Raw genomic sequence first — 20,474 nt, 5'->3', positions numbered from 1 at the left:
TCACGTTTTCTTTCTTAGTATCCCAAATTGGATCAGGACTTTGATTCAAATTGAGCATTCTGTGTCCTTTGACTTTTTTTTTCAAGATTTCGGATGGGAAACTGAGAAGCCAGAACCGATTCAACTGCAGAAAACAGTAGGCACCAAGTAAGTCAGCCCCACATCTTTTGCATCTTTATATTCCTGGAATCGAATATATTTCACGGTTATGGAAATCAATACTATATTGACCACAGATAGTCCTTGACTTGCGACCATTCATTTAATGACCATTCAAAGTTACAACGGAGCTGAAAAAAGTGACTTATGACTGTTTTTCATAAGGCATCCTTGTTCAGATGCTTGGCAACTGGCATGTACAGTATTTATGATGGCTGCAGTGTCCTGGGATCATCTGATCCCTTTTTGTGAACTTCTGGCTATCATAGTTCAAGGGGGAAGCCACATTCAAATAACGACAAATTTAAAGTGCAGAAATTCACTTAACAACTACAGCAAGAAAGATTGTAAAATTGGGTCAAAACTCCCTTAACAGCTGTCTTGCAAAGCGACATAAATTTTGGGCTCAATTGTGGTCGCACGTCAAGGACTACCTAATATACCCTATGTAATGTTTTAATTCTTCATCATTCACGGTAACGATTAAACCTTTTCTCCAAAGCCCAACAGAGCTTGCTACTTTGTCAAGGCAACAACACACATCAAAGCCGACAATGCCTCATGCAGGAAGCAACTTGAATAACCGGAGGTGGGTGACAACAACATTCTCCGAAATGAATGTCGACACACAGTTGAGGTCATCATTTCTGAGCTCTTGGAACTGCATCCTTTTATGCCCGATCCGCCAGTGTGTGGCTCTTCGTATTGCTTATAATTCTCAGATCAGGCCTTTTGCCAGAAATGACAGGGAGAAAAATACTTGCAAAGTGGGTAGGAGGGAGAGCTGTGTATTTGGGGATTCAGCAAAAGGAGTATCCAAAGAATCCCAGGAGCAGGGGTGAAATGCTCCTGGTTCGGACTGGATCGCCCGATCCGGTAGCGATGGAGGCGGGTGGTTCGGAGAACCGGTAGCAAAAATCCCTGCCCCCCCTCCCCAATTGTCCAGCTGAGCCGTGCAATCATCAGAGGCTTTTTTTTTTAATTTTTAAAAGCATTTTGTCTACAACCTCTTTGGCTGAAAAAATGCTTTTAAAAGTAAAAAAAAAAAAGCCTCTGATGATCACACGGCTCAGCTGGAATCATCAGAGGCTTTTAAAAAAAAATAAAGCCTCTGCCGATCAGGCAAGTCAGCTGGGATCATCAGAGGCTTTTAAAAGCATTTTTTTACAACTTCTTCGGCCGAAGAGGTTGTAGAAAAAATGGTTTTAAAAGTAAAAAAAAAAAAAGTTGGCCATGCCCACTCAGTCATATTACAACCCCCCCACCAAGCCACGCCCACAGAACCAGTAGTAACAAATTTTACATTTCATCACTGCCCAGGAGCCGTTTTACAAACCATAATACAGGGAAGGTAAGTAGTACAGCAAAGTGGGGGGGAATCAGCTGTGGTGCATGATCTTGGGAACCTTTTTAAAAACTTTTTTAAAGCATTTTTTTATTACCGGTTCAGGCGAATAGGTAGTAAAAATGCTTTAAAAAAGTAAAAAAAAAAGGTTCGGACGATCACAGCTCTGCTGCGTGATCGTCCGAGCCTTTTTTTTTTACTTTTTAAAAGCATTTTTTTACTACCTATTCACCCAAACTGGTAGTAAAAAAAATGCTTAAAAAGTAAAAAAAAAAAAGTTCTGATGATCAGCTGAGCAACACGCAATCGTGGGAACTTTTTTTTTTTTTACTTTTTAAAGCATTTTTAACTACCGGTTCTGGAGAACTGGTAGTAAAAAATGCTTAACAAGTAAAAAAAAAAGTTCCGATTGCACGTCGCTCAGCTGATTGACAGAACTTTTTTTTACATTTTTTTACTATTGGTTCGGTATACCAGTAGCATTTTTTACTACCAGTTTGGGCGAGCCTGCCTAAACGGGAAGCATTTCACCCCCGTTTAGTCCTCAACTTACAGCCACCATTGAGCCCAACATTTCTGTTGGTAAGTGAGAAATTTGTTAAATGAGCTGTGCCCCATTTTACGATTTTCCTCGCCACATTTGTTAAGTGAATCACTGCAGTTCTTAAATTAGTAACATGGTTGTTAAGTGCATCTGGCTTCCCCCATTGACTTGCTTGTCAGAAGGTTGCAAAAGGGGATCGCAGGGCCCTGGGACAACGCAACCATTGTAAATATGAGCCAGTTGCCAAGTGTCTGAATTCTGATCACGTGATCATGGGGATGCTGCAACGGTCGTAAGTTTGAAAAATGAGCATGAGTCGCTTTTTTCAGGGCCATTGTAACTTTGAACAGTCACTAAACGGACTGTTGTTAAGTCGAGGACTACCTGTATTTATATTCAGCAGCTTTGGCAATAATTAAGGAAGCTGTTGTGTGTGAAGGACAGATAGTCATCAAAACATTGTGTTTTATTACTCCAATTGTCTTAATAGTGAGATGTCTTCCTGGCATTTACAGAATTTTATTTTATTTATTTATTTATTTTATTGGATTTATATACCGCCCTACTCCCGAAGGACTCAGGGCGGTGAACAGCCACAGAATAAAACACATAAATACAAAAATTTAAAGTAGAATAAAAACGAATTAAATAATTTGGCTGAGACAAATTTAAAATACCCAATAATTTAAAAACAAATTAAAATTTACATTTAAAAGGGGAAAAGATTTAGGACAGGCCAGCTTGATGAAATAAGAAAGTCTTGAGTGCGCGACGGAAGGTGCGCAGATCCGGGATCCTCCGTATCTCCGGGGGGAGCTCGTTCCAGATCATATACAGAATACAGAATAACAGAGTTGGAAGGGATCTTGGAGGTCTTCTAGTCTATCCTGCTCAAGCAGGAGACCTTATAACACCCTGTCCAGTGCAACAATTAAGCAGTGGAACGACTTGCCTCCAGAAGTTGTGGGTGCTCCATCCCTGGAGGTCTTTAAGAAGAGATTGGGCAACCATTTATCTAAAATGGTGTAGGGGAATGAGGGCTAACCTTTTTGCCATTGCGTGCTAAAAGCGGGCGGAGTGCGGGGAGGGGTCATGCACATGTGTGCCCACAACCATAATTCTATGCACCCCGCCCTCTGTGCATGCACGCATGACCCCCCCGTGCTCCCCCCGCTTTTGGCATGCGATGGTATGGTGAGCCCGGTACGCCTATTTTTTGCTCTCCCCAGGCTCCAGAGCCTTTCTAAGAGCCTGGGGAGGGCAAAAACGCCCTTCCCCACCCCCACAGGCCCTCCGGAGGCAGGAAACAGCCTGTTTCCCTACTTTCGGTGGGTCCGGAAGGCCCGAAAATCAACTGACTGGTGTGCGCATGCGTGCCGGAGCTGAGCTCGTGTGCTCACCGATATGGCTCCGCGTGCCACCTGTGACACGCGTGCCATAGGTTTGCCATCACGGGTATAAGGTTTCCTGCTTGAGCAGGGGGTTGGACTTGAAGACTTCCGATAACTCTATTTTTTTTTTTTTCTAGTTAATTCTTGGATGGAAAGCCACCAGGAAATCCTAGGATTATAAAATAATTGTGAATTTCGGGGCAGAAACCCTTCCCAAAAGGTGGCAATGAAGAGAAGTCCTCCACATTTTAAAATGGGAGTCCTATGGGCATGGGATATAACGGAATGAGTGGGAAGCAGAGAAAGAGGCTTACAATACCAGCTGCTATGTGTATTTTAAGTACCTGTAGATAGAGGGGTGGGCAGATGAATGGATAGGTAGTTACCTAGAAAAAACGATAGATAATAATAAGGTGACCAATCGTCCTCCTTTGGGGGGGACAGTCCTTCTTTTGTAAGTTCTGTCCTCTCTCGAAAAGTGTCCTTCTACATGTCCTCCTTTTCGATATTTAAAGACTAATCTGTAAATCTCCATATTCGATCGATGCTGATCCGATCCGTTGCGTGTGATGTGGCATATTTGTATTTGACATGACGATTCGTCAAGGCTCGGTACAGTGTGGCGAGATGTGATTATGAGATGCATGCACTCCGCACAGGAGAATTGTTTTGAGAGAGTGCACCGTGCGCAAGTGGCTTTGTTTATTTCTTACCGAAACACGACATGGCACTTCAATTTATTTGTGTCCTCCTTCTCATTGTAAAAAAGTCGGTCACCTTAATAATGAAGTCTTGTTTCATTCCAGGCAGGAGGAAAGTACTAATGTTTGGAAAAGAAATGACTTCCCAGCTTTCGGCCACAGAACAGAGAACAAAAAGCTTTCGGAACTGGATGTCCATCCCAGTCATTGGATGAAGCCAGGAGCCATGTACCAGAAATCAGCTGGCCTGCCACAGGCATCGCAGAGAAGCAGAAGAGAAGAGGCAGAAGATTGGGATCCGGCTGTTTCCCAGTGGCCTGCCGTTCCAACCGCCAGGCTGAGAAATCTGCCGACTCAGGAGCCCTCTTACACATTTAAACACAGCCCTGGCCCACAAAACACCCACAAGGAAAAAGCTGACCATTTGCAAAGCAACAAAACGATTCAGGTAAAAAGATTCAGGCATGCCTATATTTTTATAAGGATGTTTTGCGAATCCTACTTATTTTCCAAACTGAAAAAGAACGGCTTGAAGCACTTGGTGACTTATATAGGTAGTCCTCGACTTACAACAGTTCATTCAGTGACTTTTCAAAGTTACAACGGCACTGAAAGGACCATTTTTTCACACTTATGACTTTTACACCCTCCCCATAATCACGTGATTAAAATTCAGATGCTTGGCAACCGGTTCATACTTACGACGGTTGCAGCGTCCCGGGATCATGTAAATCCCCTTTAGAGACCTCACAAGCAAAGTCAACGGGGCAGCTAGATTCACTTAACGACCGTGTGGCTAACTTAATAACTGCAGTAATTCACTTAACGACGGTGGCCAGAAAAATCGTAAAAGGGGGCAACGCTCACTTAGCACATGTCTCACTTAACAACAAAGCTCGATTGTGGTCATAAGTCGAGGACTAACTGTAAAAGCAACGTTCTCACTTAAGCTCAAAACGTGATGCAATCATCTTTGGCTTATCTGTCTTCTTCTTTCTGTCCCTGTATCAAAGAAAAGGCCAGTGGGCCAATCTAAAGCGAAGGAAAAAGAGAATTCTCTCCGAATTTTATCTGCTGTCATCGAAAGCATGAAGCACTGGAGTCAATATTCTAACAAAACTCCACTGTTATTTGAGGTACTGGGTGAGTATAGTAAGATTGTTGGGGCAGTTTTCCACACAAGAATATTGGTCTTATCATCCCAAAGGAGCCAATTATTTTTAAAATATGTCAGCCAAACTCTTTTTTGAGAGAATTCTGCTCTCAATTGTGGACGTAAGTCGAGGGCCACCCGTACTCTCAACTACTTGCTTACTGAAATAACAGCACGTCTTGCATATTCCCACACCTGTCAACGTTTGTTTGCAGTCAGAAGACATGATGAAAATTCTTTGATTTCACAACATACAGACAGGTTTAACCATAGTTTCAATTGGGAATATCTGACCATCCTAGACCAGGCCAAGTCCAAAAATTTATTTATTTATTTATTTACTGGTTCGATTTATATGCCGCCCTTCTCCGGAGACTCAGGGCGGCTTACAATGCGTTAAGCAATAGCCTTCATACTTTTGTATATACCTGCTTAGTAGGGCTTTTGCCCCCCCTAAGTGGTGTTCTTTTTTTAATACAAAGTCAGCTTATTGCCCCCACAATCCGGGTCCTCGTTTTACCTACCTCAGAAGGATGGAAGGCTGAGTCAACCTTGAGCCTGGTGAGATTTGAACTCGCCACAATTGCAGGTAGCTGGTGCTACTTAACAGCACTTTAGTCTGCTGCGTCACCAAGGGAATTCTAGAATTCTAGAAGCCTGGCACTCGGACAAATCAGCCACACATGGACATTAACAATATCTGTAGACTATGCAAAAGAGACAATCAACCAGCCCCCCATCCATCCCCCAAAAAAGCACTTCTCCACCAGCAATCAGCACCCAGATCAGCCTAAATCAGGGATGGCTAACCTTTTTGCCATCGCGTGCCAAAAGCGGGGGGAGTGCGGGGGGGTCGCACATGCATCTGCCCACACCCATAATTCTATGCACCCCCCCCCCCCCCGCTTTTGGCACGCGATGGTATGATGGGCCTGGTAGGCCGGTTTTTTGCTCTCCCCAGGCTCCAGAGCCTTTCTAGGAGCCTGGGGAGGGCGAAAATGTCCTTCCCCACCCCCCCAGGCCCTCCAGAGGCAGGAAACAGCCTATTTCCCTACTTCTGGGTGGCCCAGAAGGCCCAAAAATCAGCTGGCCGGCATGCACATGCACACCGGATCTGAGCTTGCGTGCCCACCAATATGGTTCCGTGTGCCACCTGTAGCACGCTTGCCATAGGTTCGCCCTCATGGATCTAGATTAACTCCAAGGTCAACTTCAGATCATGTAAACAATACCCCAAGAGAGAAAATGCCAAAGAAGCCATCAGTAAACAGCCCAACCAAAGAATCCCTAAGACCGCCCCTCACCCACACAGACAGGCAAGACACTGGAATATAAACTGACAGCAAACAGCCCTCCTTACTAATACTGATGATGTTACCTAGTTTGGTCATGAAACGTCTGCAAGAAAACAAGCAGGCTCAGAGAGCACCAAAGACCCCACGTTTGTGTATCTCTTGATCCACAGAATAGGAGGCAGTCAGCTGTACTAAAGCTGAGAAGCTCCTTGTACAGGATTCAGTCAGCATGTTGCTCTGGGCAGGTCCTCACCTGTGCTAAATCTCAACTGTGGCTATAAGTCCTCGACTTATGACCAGAGGTGGGTTTCAGCAGGTTCTGACCAGTTCTGGAGAACCGGTAGCGGAAATTTTGAGTAGTTCGGAGAACCAGTAGTAAAAATTCTGACTGGCCCCCCGCCCCCATCTATTCTCTGCCTCCCAAGTCCCAGCTGATCGGGAGGAAATGGGGATTTTGCAGTAACCTTCCCCTGGAGTGGGGTGGGAATGGAGATTTTACAGTATCCTTCCCCTGCCACACCCACCATGCCACGCCCACTAAGCCACGCCCACAGAACCAGTAGTAAAAAAATTTGAAACCCACCACTGCTTATGATCACAGTTGAGCCCCTCACCTGTGCTAAATCTGGATTTACGGTATATCCTGGCTAACATTACTAGATCACCACGTCTCTTCTTACAAAACCCACAGAACAGTTTTTGTCTTCACTCTGAAAAGCTTTCAGACCAATAATTACGCTGCATTATTTAGGTGTTCTGGACTCTGCTGTTACCCCTGGACAATTCGGGTCAAAAACTTTCCTTTTGAGAGATGGAAAAGAAACCGTGACGTGCATATTTTACGAGATTGTAAGTATATATATACATATATTTGTATAATCTTTAATCAAAGATGTACAAAGTATGCTGAATCCATGACAACCTACACTATAAGCCAATACATAAATACAGGGAGTCCTCAACTTACAACCTTTCCTTTAGTGACCGTTCAAAGTTACAACGGCACTGAAAAAAGCGACTTATGACTGTTTTTCACACAACCGTTGCACCACCCCCATGATTGCGTGATCAAAATTGGATGCTTGGCAACCGACTCATATTTATGACGGTTCCCAGTGTCCTGGAGTCATGTGATCACCTTTTGCGCCCTTCTGACAAGCCAAGTCAAGAGGGAAGCCGGATTCACTTAACAACCGTGTTACTAATTTAACAACTACAGTGATTCACAACGAAAGGTCGTAAACGTCATTAAGTACATGTCATTACGACGAAAAGTCGTACAATGGAGCGAAACTCACTTAATAACCATCTCGCCTAGCAACAGAAATGTTGGACTCAATTGCAGTCATAAGTCGAGGACTACCTGTATAATCAATTCATGCTGGTTCTGGCAGGTTCTTTTATCCAAGTCATCCTTTGGAAAGAATCAATGATTTCTATATAGACCCTAATTTTAGAAGGTTCGTTTATTTTGCAATTTCTTCAATTTTATCATTGCGATAAAAATCTATCCATAAATCTTTGATAACGTATATTAAGAGTGATCAAAATACATTATAAATTGTGATGCTATTTCTACATGAAAGGAGTAAGGGGGTGGGAAAAAACCGGAAATAACCTTTTAATTCTTCTTTGAAAAAAAAGGATCGCGAGCTACCGAGATTAATCAGAGGCCGCGTCCACAGATGCATGGGGAATTACGATGCAAAACACAAGATGTTCAAATGTGTTTCCGTGAGGCCAGCAACAGCTGCTGAACAGCAAACTTTCCAGGGTTTTGTTAAGGCCGCTGATGTGGAGATGTGCCGATTTGTGAAAACAAGCAACGAAATTTAAACCTCTTTGATGCAGCTCAGGAATCTTTGAAGAAACATGTCACTTTTTCTTGTGCCTGTGTCTCTTCCGCTGGATGTTGTAACACAAAAAAGGGAAGTCGTGCTAGAAACCCTATTTATTTGTCATTGCTCGCGCGAAAGCACTGCCAGCGTCAATTGCAAATGGTTTTTTAAAAAATAAAATAACCGCAGTTCGTTTTTAATATTTTAATATAGATGGCTTGTTTTTTTTCCTCTACCAATTTAATAAATTTAAATTACCATACTCAGTTGGTAGAAATCTCCTTACAAGGCCCCAGGGAAGAGTAGGCCATCTGCAGAAATATGTTCAAAAACTGGACAGAGACCAATTATTACCTCATGTCTCCAAACCAAGTAAACAGAGTGCTTATATTCATACCTAGTTATTTTCCTTTTGATATTCCGTCCATTTTTATTTGCTTTAACCCAACAGAAAAACATCATTCGGTGAGCTCTGTTCATACAGGTAGTCCTTGACCTGCAACGAGAATTGAGCCCTAAATTTAAGTTGCCAAGTGAGACATTTCTTTAAGTGAGTTTTGCCCAATTTTACAACCTTTACTACAGTTAAGAGAATCACTGCAGTTGTTAAGTGAGTAACACGGTTGTTAAATGAATCTGGATTCCCCATTGATTTTGCTTGTTTACAAAAGCTGATCACATGACCCCCAGGACATCACAACCGTCATAAAGAAGAACCAGTTACCAAGCATCCGAATTTTGATCACGTGTCCACGGGGATACTGCAACGGTCGTAAGTGTGAAAAATGGCCATAAGGCACTTTTACAGTGGCGTTGTAACTTTGAACGGTCATTAAATGAACTGTTGAAAGTCAAGGACTAACTCAATTTAGGCATCCCCTGGCTGTTTAGGGGTCCCACCCAACCTCTCCAGATGTTGAAAAGTTCATTCAATTTTGGGGTTCACACTCACCCCTCAACACTAGAAATGAATGGAATTATGATTTCTAAGAATATAACATAAAAGAATTCATTCTTTTTTGCTATGGGACAACTGTAAATAAATGCTAAATAAATAAATGGATTATTGACCGTTCTGTCAATAACTAACAAATGCATACAGTTAGTCCTCGATTTATGACTGTAACTGAGACCACAATTACACAGATATAAATTGTGGCGGTCGTTAAGCAGATTGTTCCCTGGTCCTTAAGCAAATCCATTTTCTTTAAAGGGAGTTTTTGCCAGGAACTGGAAGTCAATGGGGCAAATTGGCAAAACACAACAAAATGTGAGGTCACAACTGCGGGACACTGCAAATGGTCGTATATGTGAACCAGTTGCCAAACACCCAAAACGCAACAAGTGACTGCATGTGTCTGTATCTCGCCATTAGAATTCCAGAACCGGATCATAAGTACAGGTACTCCTCGACTTACAACAGTCCATTCAGTGACTGTTCACACTTACATGGCATTGAAAAAAGTGACTTCTGACCGTTTCTCACACTTACGACCATTGCAGCATCCCCATAGTCACGTGATCAAAATTAAGCCACTTGGCAACTGACTCATAGTTATGACGGTTGCAGTGTCCTGGGGTCATGTGATCCACCTTTGTGACCTTCTGACAAGTAACGTCAATGGGCAAGCCAGATTGACTCAACAACCGTGTTGCTCACTTTACAACTACAGTGGTTTCACCTAACAACAGTGGATAGAAAGCTTATAAAACTGGGCAAAACTCATTTAACAACTGTTTCGCTTAGCAACAAAAATTTTGGGCTCAAATTATGGTCATAATCTGAGGACTACCTGTAACTCTGGAGATGTCCATCGTACAAATGGTCACTAAGCGACTGGTCATTAAGCGAGGACTACCTGTGCCATTGAAGGGAATCCAGTAAATGTCTTGTGCAAGGTTCATGTTCTTCTTTTTTTTAGGTTAGAAAAAAAAGTTGCTTTTTCCCACAAATGTGAAAGGGCTTTCCATTAAATAACACAGATAGTCCTCGACTTACAACAGTTCATTTAGTGACCATTCAAAGTTACAATGGCGGTGAAAAAAATGACTTATATGACCATTTTCCACACTTATGACCGTTGCAGCATCCCCATGGTCACATGTTTTACATTCGGATGCCTGACAACTGCCCCATATTTACGACGGTTGCAGTGTCCCCGGGGTCATGTGACCGTCTTTTGCGAACTTCTGGCGAGCAAAGTCAATGGGGAAGCCAGATTCACTGATCAACGTGTTAGTAACTTTACAACTTTGGCAAGTAAGGTCGTAAAATGGAGCAAGAAATTCGCTTAACAAATTTCTCACTTAGCAACATAGATTCTGGGCTCAATTGTGGTCGTAAGTCAAGGACTACCTGTGCTAATTATACGGTGAAAGTTAAACCACTAAAATAAAGGACAAAAGTGAGGTTTTGGGGAATAAATAAATCTAAAGGACAGCTTTTCTGAAATAAAGGACTGTCCTTCATAATAAAGTACATATGGTCACGGCAATTAACAGTCAAAATGAAGTTATAAAATCACATACCACATATTGCAATTTTACTACTGGAAACAGCTGGCAATTATCAAGAAAACCCAAGGGTTGTTAAGAGAGTTCCTGGAATAATATATAGGTTATCACAGCAGCATTTCAGACTTTCCTTCTTTGGTGTGGTCTTTTGTAAAACAAAATTGCCAGCTTGCTCTCTCCTATCCCTTCTACAAAGAATTCAATTTAATATAAAGAGGCTGCCTTGTTTAGATTCTGTTTGCGTGTGGTTGCTTATTTCAAAGCGAGCGTAACAAAAAAGACTCCCGCTGTTCTCTCGAATGAATTAAGCCCTGCTCAAATCAATAATAATTCAATATTATTAGCCAGTCTCTTTCATCTTGTAGAAATTGAATAGGAGATTTTGCTTGGATAACAGAAAAACGACAGCCAGTTTTGCTGACAATTAGTTGCTTTATTATCATACCGTCTTGGCATATCAGAAAATTCAGATTTTTTTAAGCCACTGGAAATAGCTGTTCAACAAACACAGGGGAGTGGTTAATATTTTAAAAACAGGAGGCACCGTGACAAAAAAATACAGAAACCACAGTCATGGAAAATACAGCTTTTTGTCACACGTAAAGTTATTTACATCTTTTTATATTTATATATATATATTTATATCTTTAAGACTACTTGAACCTGAACCAGTAATTTTTGCTTTTTTTTTAAAAAAAGAAAAAAAATGATATTATGCACATTTGAAATGGCAGATTTCTTAACATTCCTCAGTATGAGCAAATTATACGATCCAGCTTATGTGCAACTTTTACCACAAACTTGATCTGTGAGGATGACTTACATTTCCTTCAACCAAAGATCCGAGTTCCATCAGGATCGGGTGGGCTTAGCTATCAGGGAAGCATTTGCGTTGGTCGCAACCGCAGGGTAGGTAGTCCTTGACTTACAACAGTTCGTTAAGGGACCGAAGTTACAACAGCCCTGAAAAAAAAGTGACTTATGACCGTTTTTCACACTTTGAACTGTCCTCATGGCCGCACAATCAAAATTTGGATGCTTGGCAACGGATTCATACTTGTGACGGTTGTGGGATCCCCTTTTGCGACCTTCAGACAAGCAAAGCCAATGGGGAAGCCAGATTCACTTAACAAACATGAATAGAATAGAGTAGGATAGAAATAGAAGTAGAAGTAGAAGTAGAAGTAGAAGTAGAAGTAGAAGTAGAATAGAATAGAATAGAATAGAATAGAATAGAATAGAATAGAATAGAATAGAATAGAATAGAATAGAATAGAATAGAATAGAATAGAATAGAACAGAACAGAACAGAACAGAACAGAACAGAACAGAATAGAATAGAATAGAAAATATGGGATGGAATTGAATGGAATGGAATGAAATACTGTAGATTTCGGATAGGATAGGATAGGATAGGATAGGATAGGATAGGATAGGATAGGATAGGATAGGATAGGATAGGATAGGATAGGATAGGATAGGATAGGGCAGGACGACAGAATTAGAATTAGAATTAGAATTAAATGGAATAGATTTCAAACAGGAGAGGAGAGGAGAGTAAGAGTAGAGTAGAGTAGAGTAGAGAAGAGAAGAGAAGAGAAGAGAAGAGAAGAGAAAAGAGTTGGAAGGGACCTTGGAGGTCTTCTAGTCCAGCCCTCTGCTCAAGGAGCAGACCGTAGACCAGCGGTTCTCAACCTGTAGGTCGTGACCCCTTTCACAGGGGTCACCTAAGACCATCGGAAAACACATATAGCTGCGTTTTCGGCTTGGGAACAGCTGTCTCGCCAGGGAACGGGCCGGTAACTGGTTGTTCTCCGGTAAGAGGCGCGCCGGCCCTCTTGGAAAAAGTGGAGGCACATGCATGGAGGGTGCACACATGCGCAGTGCAGATGCACATTCGCAGTGTGAGGTGCATGCGCATTAGGAGCATGGGGGGGTCATGCGCGCATGCGCAAATGGGGGTTCCCATTGCATTATGGATGCTGGCACATGAGAGCGCGCGAGAGCTCACACGCCCAGACTTTTGGCATGTATTTTATGGTTGGGGGTCACCACAAATGAGGAACTGTATTAAAGGGTCGCGGCATTAGGAAGGTTGAGAGCCACTGCCGTAGACCATTTTAGGCAAATATTGTCCAATCTCTAACTTAACAACTGCAATGGTTCACTTAACAACTATAACAAGAAAGGTCATAAAATGGGGCCAAACTCATTTAACCAAGGTCTTGTTTAATTCTTGGGCTCAACCGTGGTCATAAATCAAGGACTACCTGTTGTTGCATCCCCCACGCCACTTGAGAATTACGAAAAGGGATCCGTTGAGGTATGAGCAGGCGCAACTGTGCGCATGGCTTTGAACATCTGGAGGCAGGAAGCATGCTGGACAGCTGGGCTTCCTGACCCAACTTTATTTTAATTTTTCTAAACATCGAGGCTGTTTTGGTGCCTATCACGAGAAAAAGGCCTGGATGCAAAGATTACTTTTCTCCATTCTTTGAGAAAAGAGGATTTTTACGCCCAAAATACACATTTTTGGGGGGGGGGGGGAACAAACAAACAAAACCCACAAGTAGACAACTGATTTCATGCATCTTTTTTTACAAGAGGAAGGAAATGTTTGTCCATTTTTTTAATCTACCCACATAGGAAAGACCTGCAGAATCCACTTCGAAGTGACCGTCCCTGATGTTTCGACTGGTTTTTTTTTTTTTTAACAAAATGTACCTGCTTCTTTTTCGTTGCTTAAAAAAAGGATTTTTAAAATAACGTTTTAAAAAACATACAAAATGGAAGCATCGATCTACATTTCCCGATATAAATTTCCAGAGGTGCGAGAGAGGGAAGCACTTTCGACGTCAAAAGAGTTCTAGAAACTGTTATAAATACGAAAAGGGGGTCGTGGCCACAGAATCTTTCTGGGAATTCTTTAAAACTTTCGGAGCGTTCCGAAGAAAACTTCCATTAGACGGCACCAAAATCCACTCACCAAACTTGATTTTTTTTCCAATTTCCCGGAAGAAAATGAAAAAGGACATATCTCATGCATACCGACAAATCACTTTTCTAGTGAAACACTAAAGTGAACAATTGTAAACATTACAGAAACTGTTATTTCTTTTTTTTTTGTTTTTAGAAACATACATGTATAGAGAAATACAAAGACATTTTTACAACACTGTACAGTTTCACTGGCTGATGAAGCTTTCGACTAAATGTTTGCTACGGATGTAATACGTGATTAGCGTTAAAAAGGCACAGGTTGGTTAAGAAAGAAAGCATTCTGCAATTAATCCCTTTATTTCACGTTCTCCGATCTTCCTTAGTTCCTTGTCATTCACATTTTGCTTTTCCAATATTCCTTGCCTTCTAAAAGAGCCATTTCCAAAAATGCTCCAGTCATTATTTATAATTCTGGCCAAAATCTGTCATTTATATCAAATTTAGAGGCTACGCTACACCGGGCATCAAGCTTTAAAAACCCAAAATTGCTTACATACAAGTAGACCTCAACTTAACAACGATTTGTTTAGTGACCGTTCAAAGTTAAAATGGGGTTGAAAAAAGTTACCGTTGATCACCCTTATGACCGTTGCAGAATTTCCATAGTCATGTGATCAAAATTCAGCTGTATGGCAACTGACTCATATTTATGACGGTTGAGGGGTCACGCTGCACGTGATCCCACTTTCTCGACCTTCAGACAAGCCAAGTGAATGGTTAAACCAGATTCACCGAATGGCCGTGTTACTCGCTTATCAACTGCCGTGATTCACTTAACAACCGGGGGCAAGAAAGGTCGTAAAACGGGGCGAAATGCACATAATAACTATCCAGCTTAGCAACAAAAATGTTGGGCTCAATTGAGGTCATAAGTCGAGGACTACCTGTACTCCAGCGAATCAGGGAGGTGTCTATTTAAATCCACTTCTGAATGTTTATCTCGTTTCTCTGGACTTAAAAAGAAAAATTGCTCCTTTTTGCCTAGGAACTGTCGCTGAATAACTCCATCAAGCTCACCTTTGTTCCTCCCTACAAGTTGTGTATATTTGTATAATTTAGCACACTCTGTGAAGCTAGCCTATTTAAGGGTGAATTTTGCAGTATGCAAAATCGGTGCATTTTGCAGTGATAAAGACCAAATCTTGGCTACCCCGCCCTACACACACAAACACACAAAATGCATTCCTATTTTTTACCTGAATTACAAGATGCAGCAAAGGCTGAACAGACATGCTGTGTTGTGACACCAATAATTATGCTGGCGTTGTGACCAATCGCATCAGTACAATTCTCTAACAAAGCGCATTGCCCCGGTCTCTCATTTTAGATTGACGTGCTTGTGATCTCCAAAGGGCTTCTGGCAATTTCTGCATGTATTTTTAACGGCTTGAGTCCTGAAAATTGCATATCCCAAGATAAATCGTCTTAACAACAGACTGGCGTACTTTTCCAATATGCGGAAGGCTAAGAGCGAGTCCAGATTTTCTTTCGTATAAATAAATAAAAGTGAATAATTATTGCTTAAAGAAAGCCGAAAAAGATGGCATTGTTTTGTTTTTACAGGCTCTGATTCCAATTATTTAGCAGATAAATGAATTGAAGTGAAATATTTTTAACTTGATATCCTCTTCCAATGCCTTGGATTAAATGGCATTTTTTCCCCACTATGACCTAGTGTTACAGTTGTTATGGCCACTCAATGGTGCTGCAAACACAGATTTTTTTTTTATTATTCCAGGAGCATTCTTCAGTCTGAGTCCCTCCAGATGTTTGGACTACGGTTCCCAGAATTCTCAGCTAGCTGTCCTACTAACATGCTGATTAGAGAATTCTGGGAATTGTAGTTCCAATTCATCCAGGTGGCCTTAGGTTGGGGAAAACCTATTATAAACAATTAAATGGAATGGCCATGTACATCACCTACACTCATGTGACCACAATTTATGATATTTTTGCAGAAAATTAATGTTTACTTCTGGTTTTGTTGAGACTCTAGAAAGAGCAACAAAGATGATTAGGGGAAGAGGCTAAAACATATGAAGAATGGTTGCAGGAATTGGATATGTCTAGTTTAATGAAAGCATACTAAAAAGCAGAGACATCACCCTGCCAACAAAAGTGCGTATAGTCAAGGCGATGGTTTTCCCAGTTGCAATGGATGGCTGTGAAAGTTGGACCATAAGGAAGGCTGAGTGCCGAAGAATGGAGGCCTTTGAACTCTGGTGCTGGAGAAGACTCCCGCGAGTCCCTTGGACTGCAAGGCGATCCAACCGGTCAGTCCTAGAGGAGATCAACTCTCTGACTGCTCTTTAGAAGGCCAGATCCTGAAGAGGAAACTCAAATCCTTTGGCCACCTAATGAGAAGGAAGGAAGGAGAAGAGCCCAATGCTGGGAATGATGGAGGGCAAAAGGAGAAGGGGAACGGCAGAGAAAGAGGTGGCTGAATGGAGTCACTGAAGCAGTTGGTGTGAGCTTAAATGGACTCCAGAGGATGGTAGAGGACAGGAAGGCCTAGAGGAACGTTGTCCATGGGGTCGTGATGGGATGGACATGACTTCGCAACTAACAACAAGATTAATGAAAAGAACTAGGGGAGACATAATAGCAGTCTTCCAGTATTTGAGGGGCTGCCCCAAAGAAGAGGGAGGTCAACCTTTTCTCCAAAGCATCTGAAGGCTGGACAAGAAGCAAAGGATGGAAATTAATCAAGGAGAGAAGCAACTTGGAACGAAGGAGGAATTTCAGGATGGTGAGAACAATTAACCCGTGGAACAGCTTGCCACCAGAAGTTGTGGGTGCTCCATCACTCGAGGTTTTTAAAAAGAGATTGGACAGCTATTTGTCTGACATGGTATCGGATCTCCTGCTTAAGCTGAGGGTTGGACTAGAAGACCTCCAAGATCCCTTCCAACTCAAGCAAGGTTGCATAGATAGACTGGACAGTGTCAGCAATGGTAAAGGGTCTCCTGCTTGAGCAGGGGGTTGGACTAGATGACCTACGAGGTCCCTTCCAACTCTGTTATTCTGTAGGTAGGCTGCTACATGAATGTTACTCCAGCTAATTATTATTTCCAGCTAAAAGATCTGCATTGGTTGCCCCTCTGATGCTAAATCCAATTCAAAGTCTTGCTATTTGCGTTTAAAACTCGTAACAATTCAAGACCAGAGTATTTCAAAATGGTCATCTTCAGCTTCCCCAGGGAAGCTAGGCTTACCTGGAGTACCCCAATTTGTGAAATAATCTCTTTTGCTGTGTCCAGTTCCTGGCACAACTCTTAAACCACTTTTCATTTTAATCTTCCCTAGTCTTGAACTGTGCATCGTATTTGCCTTGGGGCGTATTATTTTTATTCTGTGGTTCACTACTCTAAATTCCTTTGAGTTTTTTAAAAGAAGAGGCATATAAATACCGTCAAAAGTGTGAAATCCAGACCCACATTCAGTATCCCAGGCTGAGGAAAGATTCTTTTAAAGTAGTGTTTCCCCCCCCCCAAATCTTGGCAACTTGCAAATGAGGGGACTTCAATCAACTCCCAGAAATCCCCAGCCAGTTTGCTTGAGGATGGGTGAATTTCAATTCCCAGAATTCCCCAGATAGCCTGCTTTAAGATGAGTGGACTTCTGGGAAAAATCCACCCAGCTTAACAATTTCCAAGTTTGAAAAACACTAAATGAAATCCTACTGCGAATCTTGCTCGCTTCTCTTAAAACCTCTAAATAAGAGCCACATGTTTCTCAATAGACATATCCGTAAAAACTTTAACATTAAAATTTAACAAATTACTTTGGACTATTGGAAAAGAATGCCCTTTTCAGTGCTGGCACAACTGATTTAAGAAAGAAAAAAGTGGGGTGCATGTGGGAGAGAGAGAGAGGGAGAGGGAGGGAGGGAGGGAGGGAGGGAGAGAGAGAGAGAGAGAGAGAGAAAGAAAGAAAGAAAGAAAGAAAGAAAGAAAGAAAGAAAGAAAGAAAGAAAGAAAGAAAGAAAGAAAGCTAAACATTGGTTAAAAGTCTATAGAGTTTCTCAGTCATCCAGGTCATGATTGTCCCAAAGGTGCTTTTTCAAGAAGCAATTGGACTTTCTTGTTTTTCTTTGAAGACTTTTCGCTTCTCATCCAAGAAGCTTCTTCAGCTCTGACTGGATGATGGTGGAGAATGGAAGGATTTCCTTCAGCCAATCCCCACCATCCAGGTCAGAGCTGAAGAAGTTGTTGGATGAGATGCGAAATGTCTTCAAAGAAAAACAAGAAAGTCCAGTTGCCTCTTGAAAAAAGCACCTTTGGGAAGACAGAGAAAGAGAAAGGGAAAGAAAGAGAGAAAGAGAAAGAAAGAGAGAAAAGGAGAAAGAGAAAGTAAGAGAAAGAAAGAAAGGAAGTAAGAGAGAGACAGAGAGAAAGACAAAGAGAGAAAGAGAAAGAAAGAGAAAAGGAGAAAGAAAAAGTAAGAGAGAAAGAAAGAGAGGAAGTAAGAGAGAGAAAAAGAGAGAAAGAGAAAGAAAGAGAGAGAAAAGGAGAAAGAAAAAGTAAGGGAGAGAAAGAAAGAGAGGAAGTAAGAGAGAGAGAAAAAGAGAGAGAAAGAGAAAGAAAGAGAGAAAAGGAGAAAGAAAAAGTAAGGGAGAGAAAGAAAGAGAGGAAGTAAGAGAGAGAGAAAAAGAGAGAAAGAGAAAAAAAAGAGAGAAAAGGAGAAAGAAAAAGTAAGGGGGAGAAAGAGACGAAGTAAGAGAGACAGAGAGAAAGAGAAAGAAAGAGAGAAAGAGAAAGAAAAAGAAAGAGATAGAAAGAGAGATAGACAATCCTTTATTTGCCACTGAGTAGGCCGTTAAATCCATACGTATCCCACATTGGATATTGGATTCACACAACCGACAACGGGAAAACTGTGCAGTGTCAGGTGTAGTTTTACAGTCTGCAGGGATCCAGACTTTGTCTTATCCTGTTGTCTGGACGAGGCCATCATAGCAATTCCCAAAAAATTATAGTTCCTTGGCTTAATCCTTGCAAATAAGTTGAGCGAGCAAGGATGCTGTTCTTTCTCCGGGCAACAGTAATTTGCAAAAATTAAAAAAAAAAAATGTGGCTCTCGGTTTTAAAACAAGCTGGTTCAATTAAAAAACAAAAACAAAACCCCCAAAATGTTCAGATATTCAACCGTAAGATATAAAAAAAAAAAAACCCAGAGCGGAAGCCTTTTAAAAAAAAAAACAACAACGGAAAAAAGATGAATTGCCAAAGAAACAGGGAGGTAGATATTTGAAGATAAAACCGGATTTCGTTCTTTCGGAAGCATTCGGCATTCAACGCGAAAAAAAAGTTTTGAGGCCACCGAATCCAAAACTTGGCGATCTTTATTGCAGAATCAAAGAGCTGATCGCCGATGTATTTTGGGTTTACTTGGAGCGACTTAAAAATTCTTGTGAGCCTGGCTAGGTGGCTCAGTGGCTAAGACGCTGAGCTTGTCGATCAGAAAGGTCGGCAGTTCGAATCCCTAGTATAGATCTCCTGCATGAGCGGGGGGGTTGGACTAGATGACCTCCAAGGTCCCTTCCGACTCTGTTACTATTACTCCTTTTTCTTGTTGTTTTTTTTGCCTCAAAGCTCCAAGGAAGCACCCGGAAATTTCCAACCGGAACATCGGATTGCAAAATATTACAAAATGGTAGGAATCGGAGTGGGATAAGGATGGTCTTTCGGTGCATATTTTGCAAAAAAGGGCAAAAAGACAGACAGCATCACCCCGACGATCGCCAGCATGTAACCCCAGCCCAGCTGGCAACTCCCTGCGTAATAAATGCTCGAATCCTCGCAATGTGTCCTGACGGCCAAAGAGCCGAATCCGAACGGATACACCAGCAGGCCGAATCCCATGATGAACACTAGGAAGAGAAGGAGAAAGAAAGAGGAGAAGGAATGAACAGGTCAAAGCATAAAATATATATTTGTAACAGATTAACACATTAACAGTTAGAAGGGATCTTGTAAGGTCATCTAGTCCAACCCGCCCCACCGCACAAACAGGAGACCGTATGCCAGTGATGGTGAACCTATTTTTCCTCGGGTACCGAAAGTTTATTATTATTATTGGTTCCATTTATATGCCGCCCTTCTCCGGAGATTCAGGGCGGCTTACAATGCGTTAAGCAATAGCCTTCATACTTTTGTACATACCTGCTTAGTAGGGCTTTCGGCCCCCCCAAGTGGTGTTCTTTTTTATACAAAGTCAGCTTATTGCCCCCACAATCCGGGTCCTCATTTTACCTACCTCGGAAGGATGGAAGGCTGAGTCAACCTTGAGCCTGGTGAGATTCAAACTTGCAGTAATTGCAGGCAGCTGGTGCTACTTAACAGCACTTTAGTCTGCTGCGCCACCAAGGCTCTAAAGTGCGTGTGTGCAGGCACGAAAGCAGCGCACACGTGCCGACACCCATAATGCAATGCCCCCCATCAGGCCCCACCCCCCACGCATACGCACACGACTCGCCCCACGCTCCCCGCACGTTGTCAGGGTGACAATTAATCCCATTCTGCTTTTGGGTAA

The 20,474-nt window shown here is 42.1% G+C and overlaps 2 protein-coding genes across 7 annotated transcripts in view; one reads left to right on the top strand and one right to left on the bottom strand.

Annotated features, from left to right (window-relative positions):
* The window catches only part of SPATA22 (spermatogenesis associated 22), a 117,922-nt gene extending 109,288 nt beyond the window's left edge, over positions 1-8,634 (top strand). For 4 of the 6 annotated variants that reach the window (XM_087883473.1, XM_034405353.3, XM_087883472.1 and 1 more), the window contains exons 4-9: positions 87-147; positions 662-748; positions 4,246-4,588; positions 5,154-5,283; positions 7,340-7,437; positions 8,233-8,634. In XM_087883473.1, the coding sequence (XP_087739599.1) occupies positions 87-147; positions 662-748; positions 4,246-4,588; positions 5,154-5,283; positions 7,340-7,437; positions 8,233-8,424 (911 nt within the window). In that variant the 3' untranslated portion in view covers positions 8,425-8,634. The remainder of the gene's footprint in view (positions 1-86; positions 148-661; positions 749-4,245; positions 4,589-5,153; positions 5,284-7,339; positions 7,438-8,232) is intronic. The other 2 variants (XM_087883476.1, XM_087883475.1) reach the window with 1 other exon arrangement.
* A 2,718-nt stretch (positions 8,635-11,352) lies between these two features.
* The window catches only part of LHFPL7 (LHFPL tetraspan subfamily member 7), a 98,915-nt gene continuing 89,793 nt past the window's right edge, over positions 11,353-20,474 (bottom strand). Inside the window, exon 3 of the mRNA XM_060685630.2 lies at positions 11,353-19,812. Coding sequence (XP_060541613.2) covers positions 19,586-19,812 — 227 coding nt within the window. The 3' untranslated portion in view covers positions 11,353-19,585. The remainder of the gene's footprint in view (positions 19,813-20,474) is intronic.

Source organism: Pantherophis guttatus, chromosome 1 (assembly GCF_059756535.1).
Source record: "Pantherophis guttatus breed Tessera chromosome 1, ASM5975653v1, whole genome shotgun sequence".
Lineage (NCBI taxonomy): Eukaryota > Metazoa > Chordata > Lepidosauria > Squamata > Colubridae > Pantherophis > Pantherophis guttatus.
Note: the sequence above shows the minus strand (reverse complement) of the source record. Positions and strands in the feature narration are given on the sequence as shown.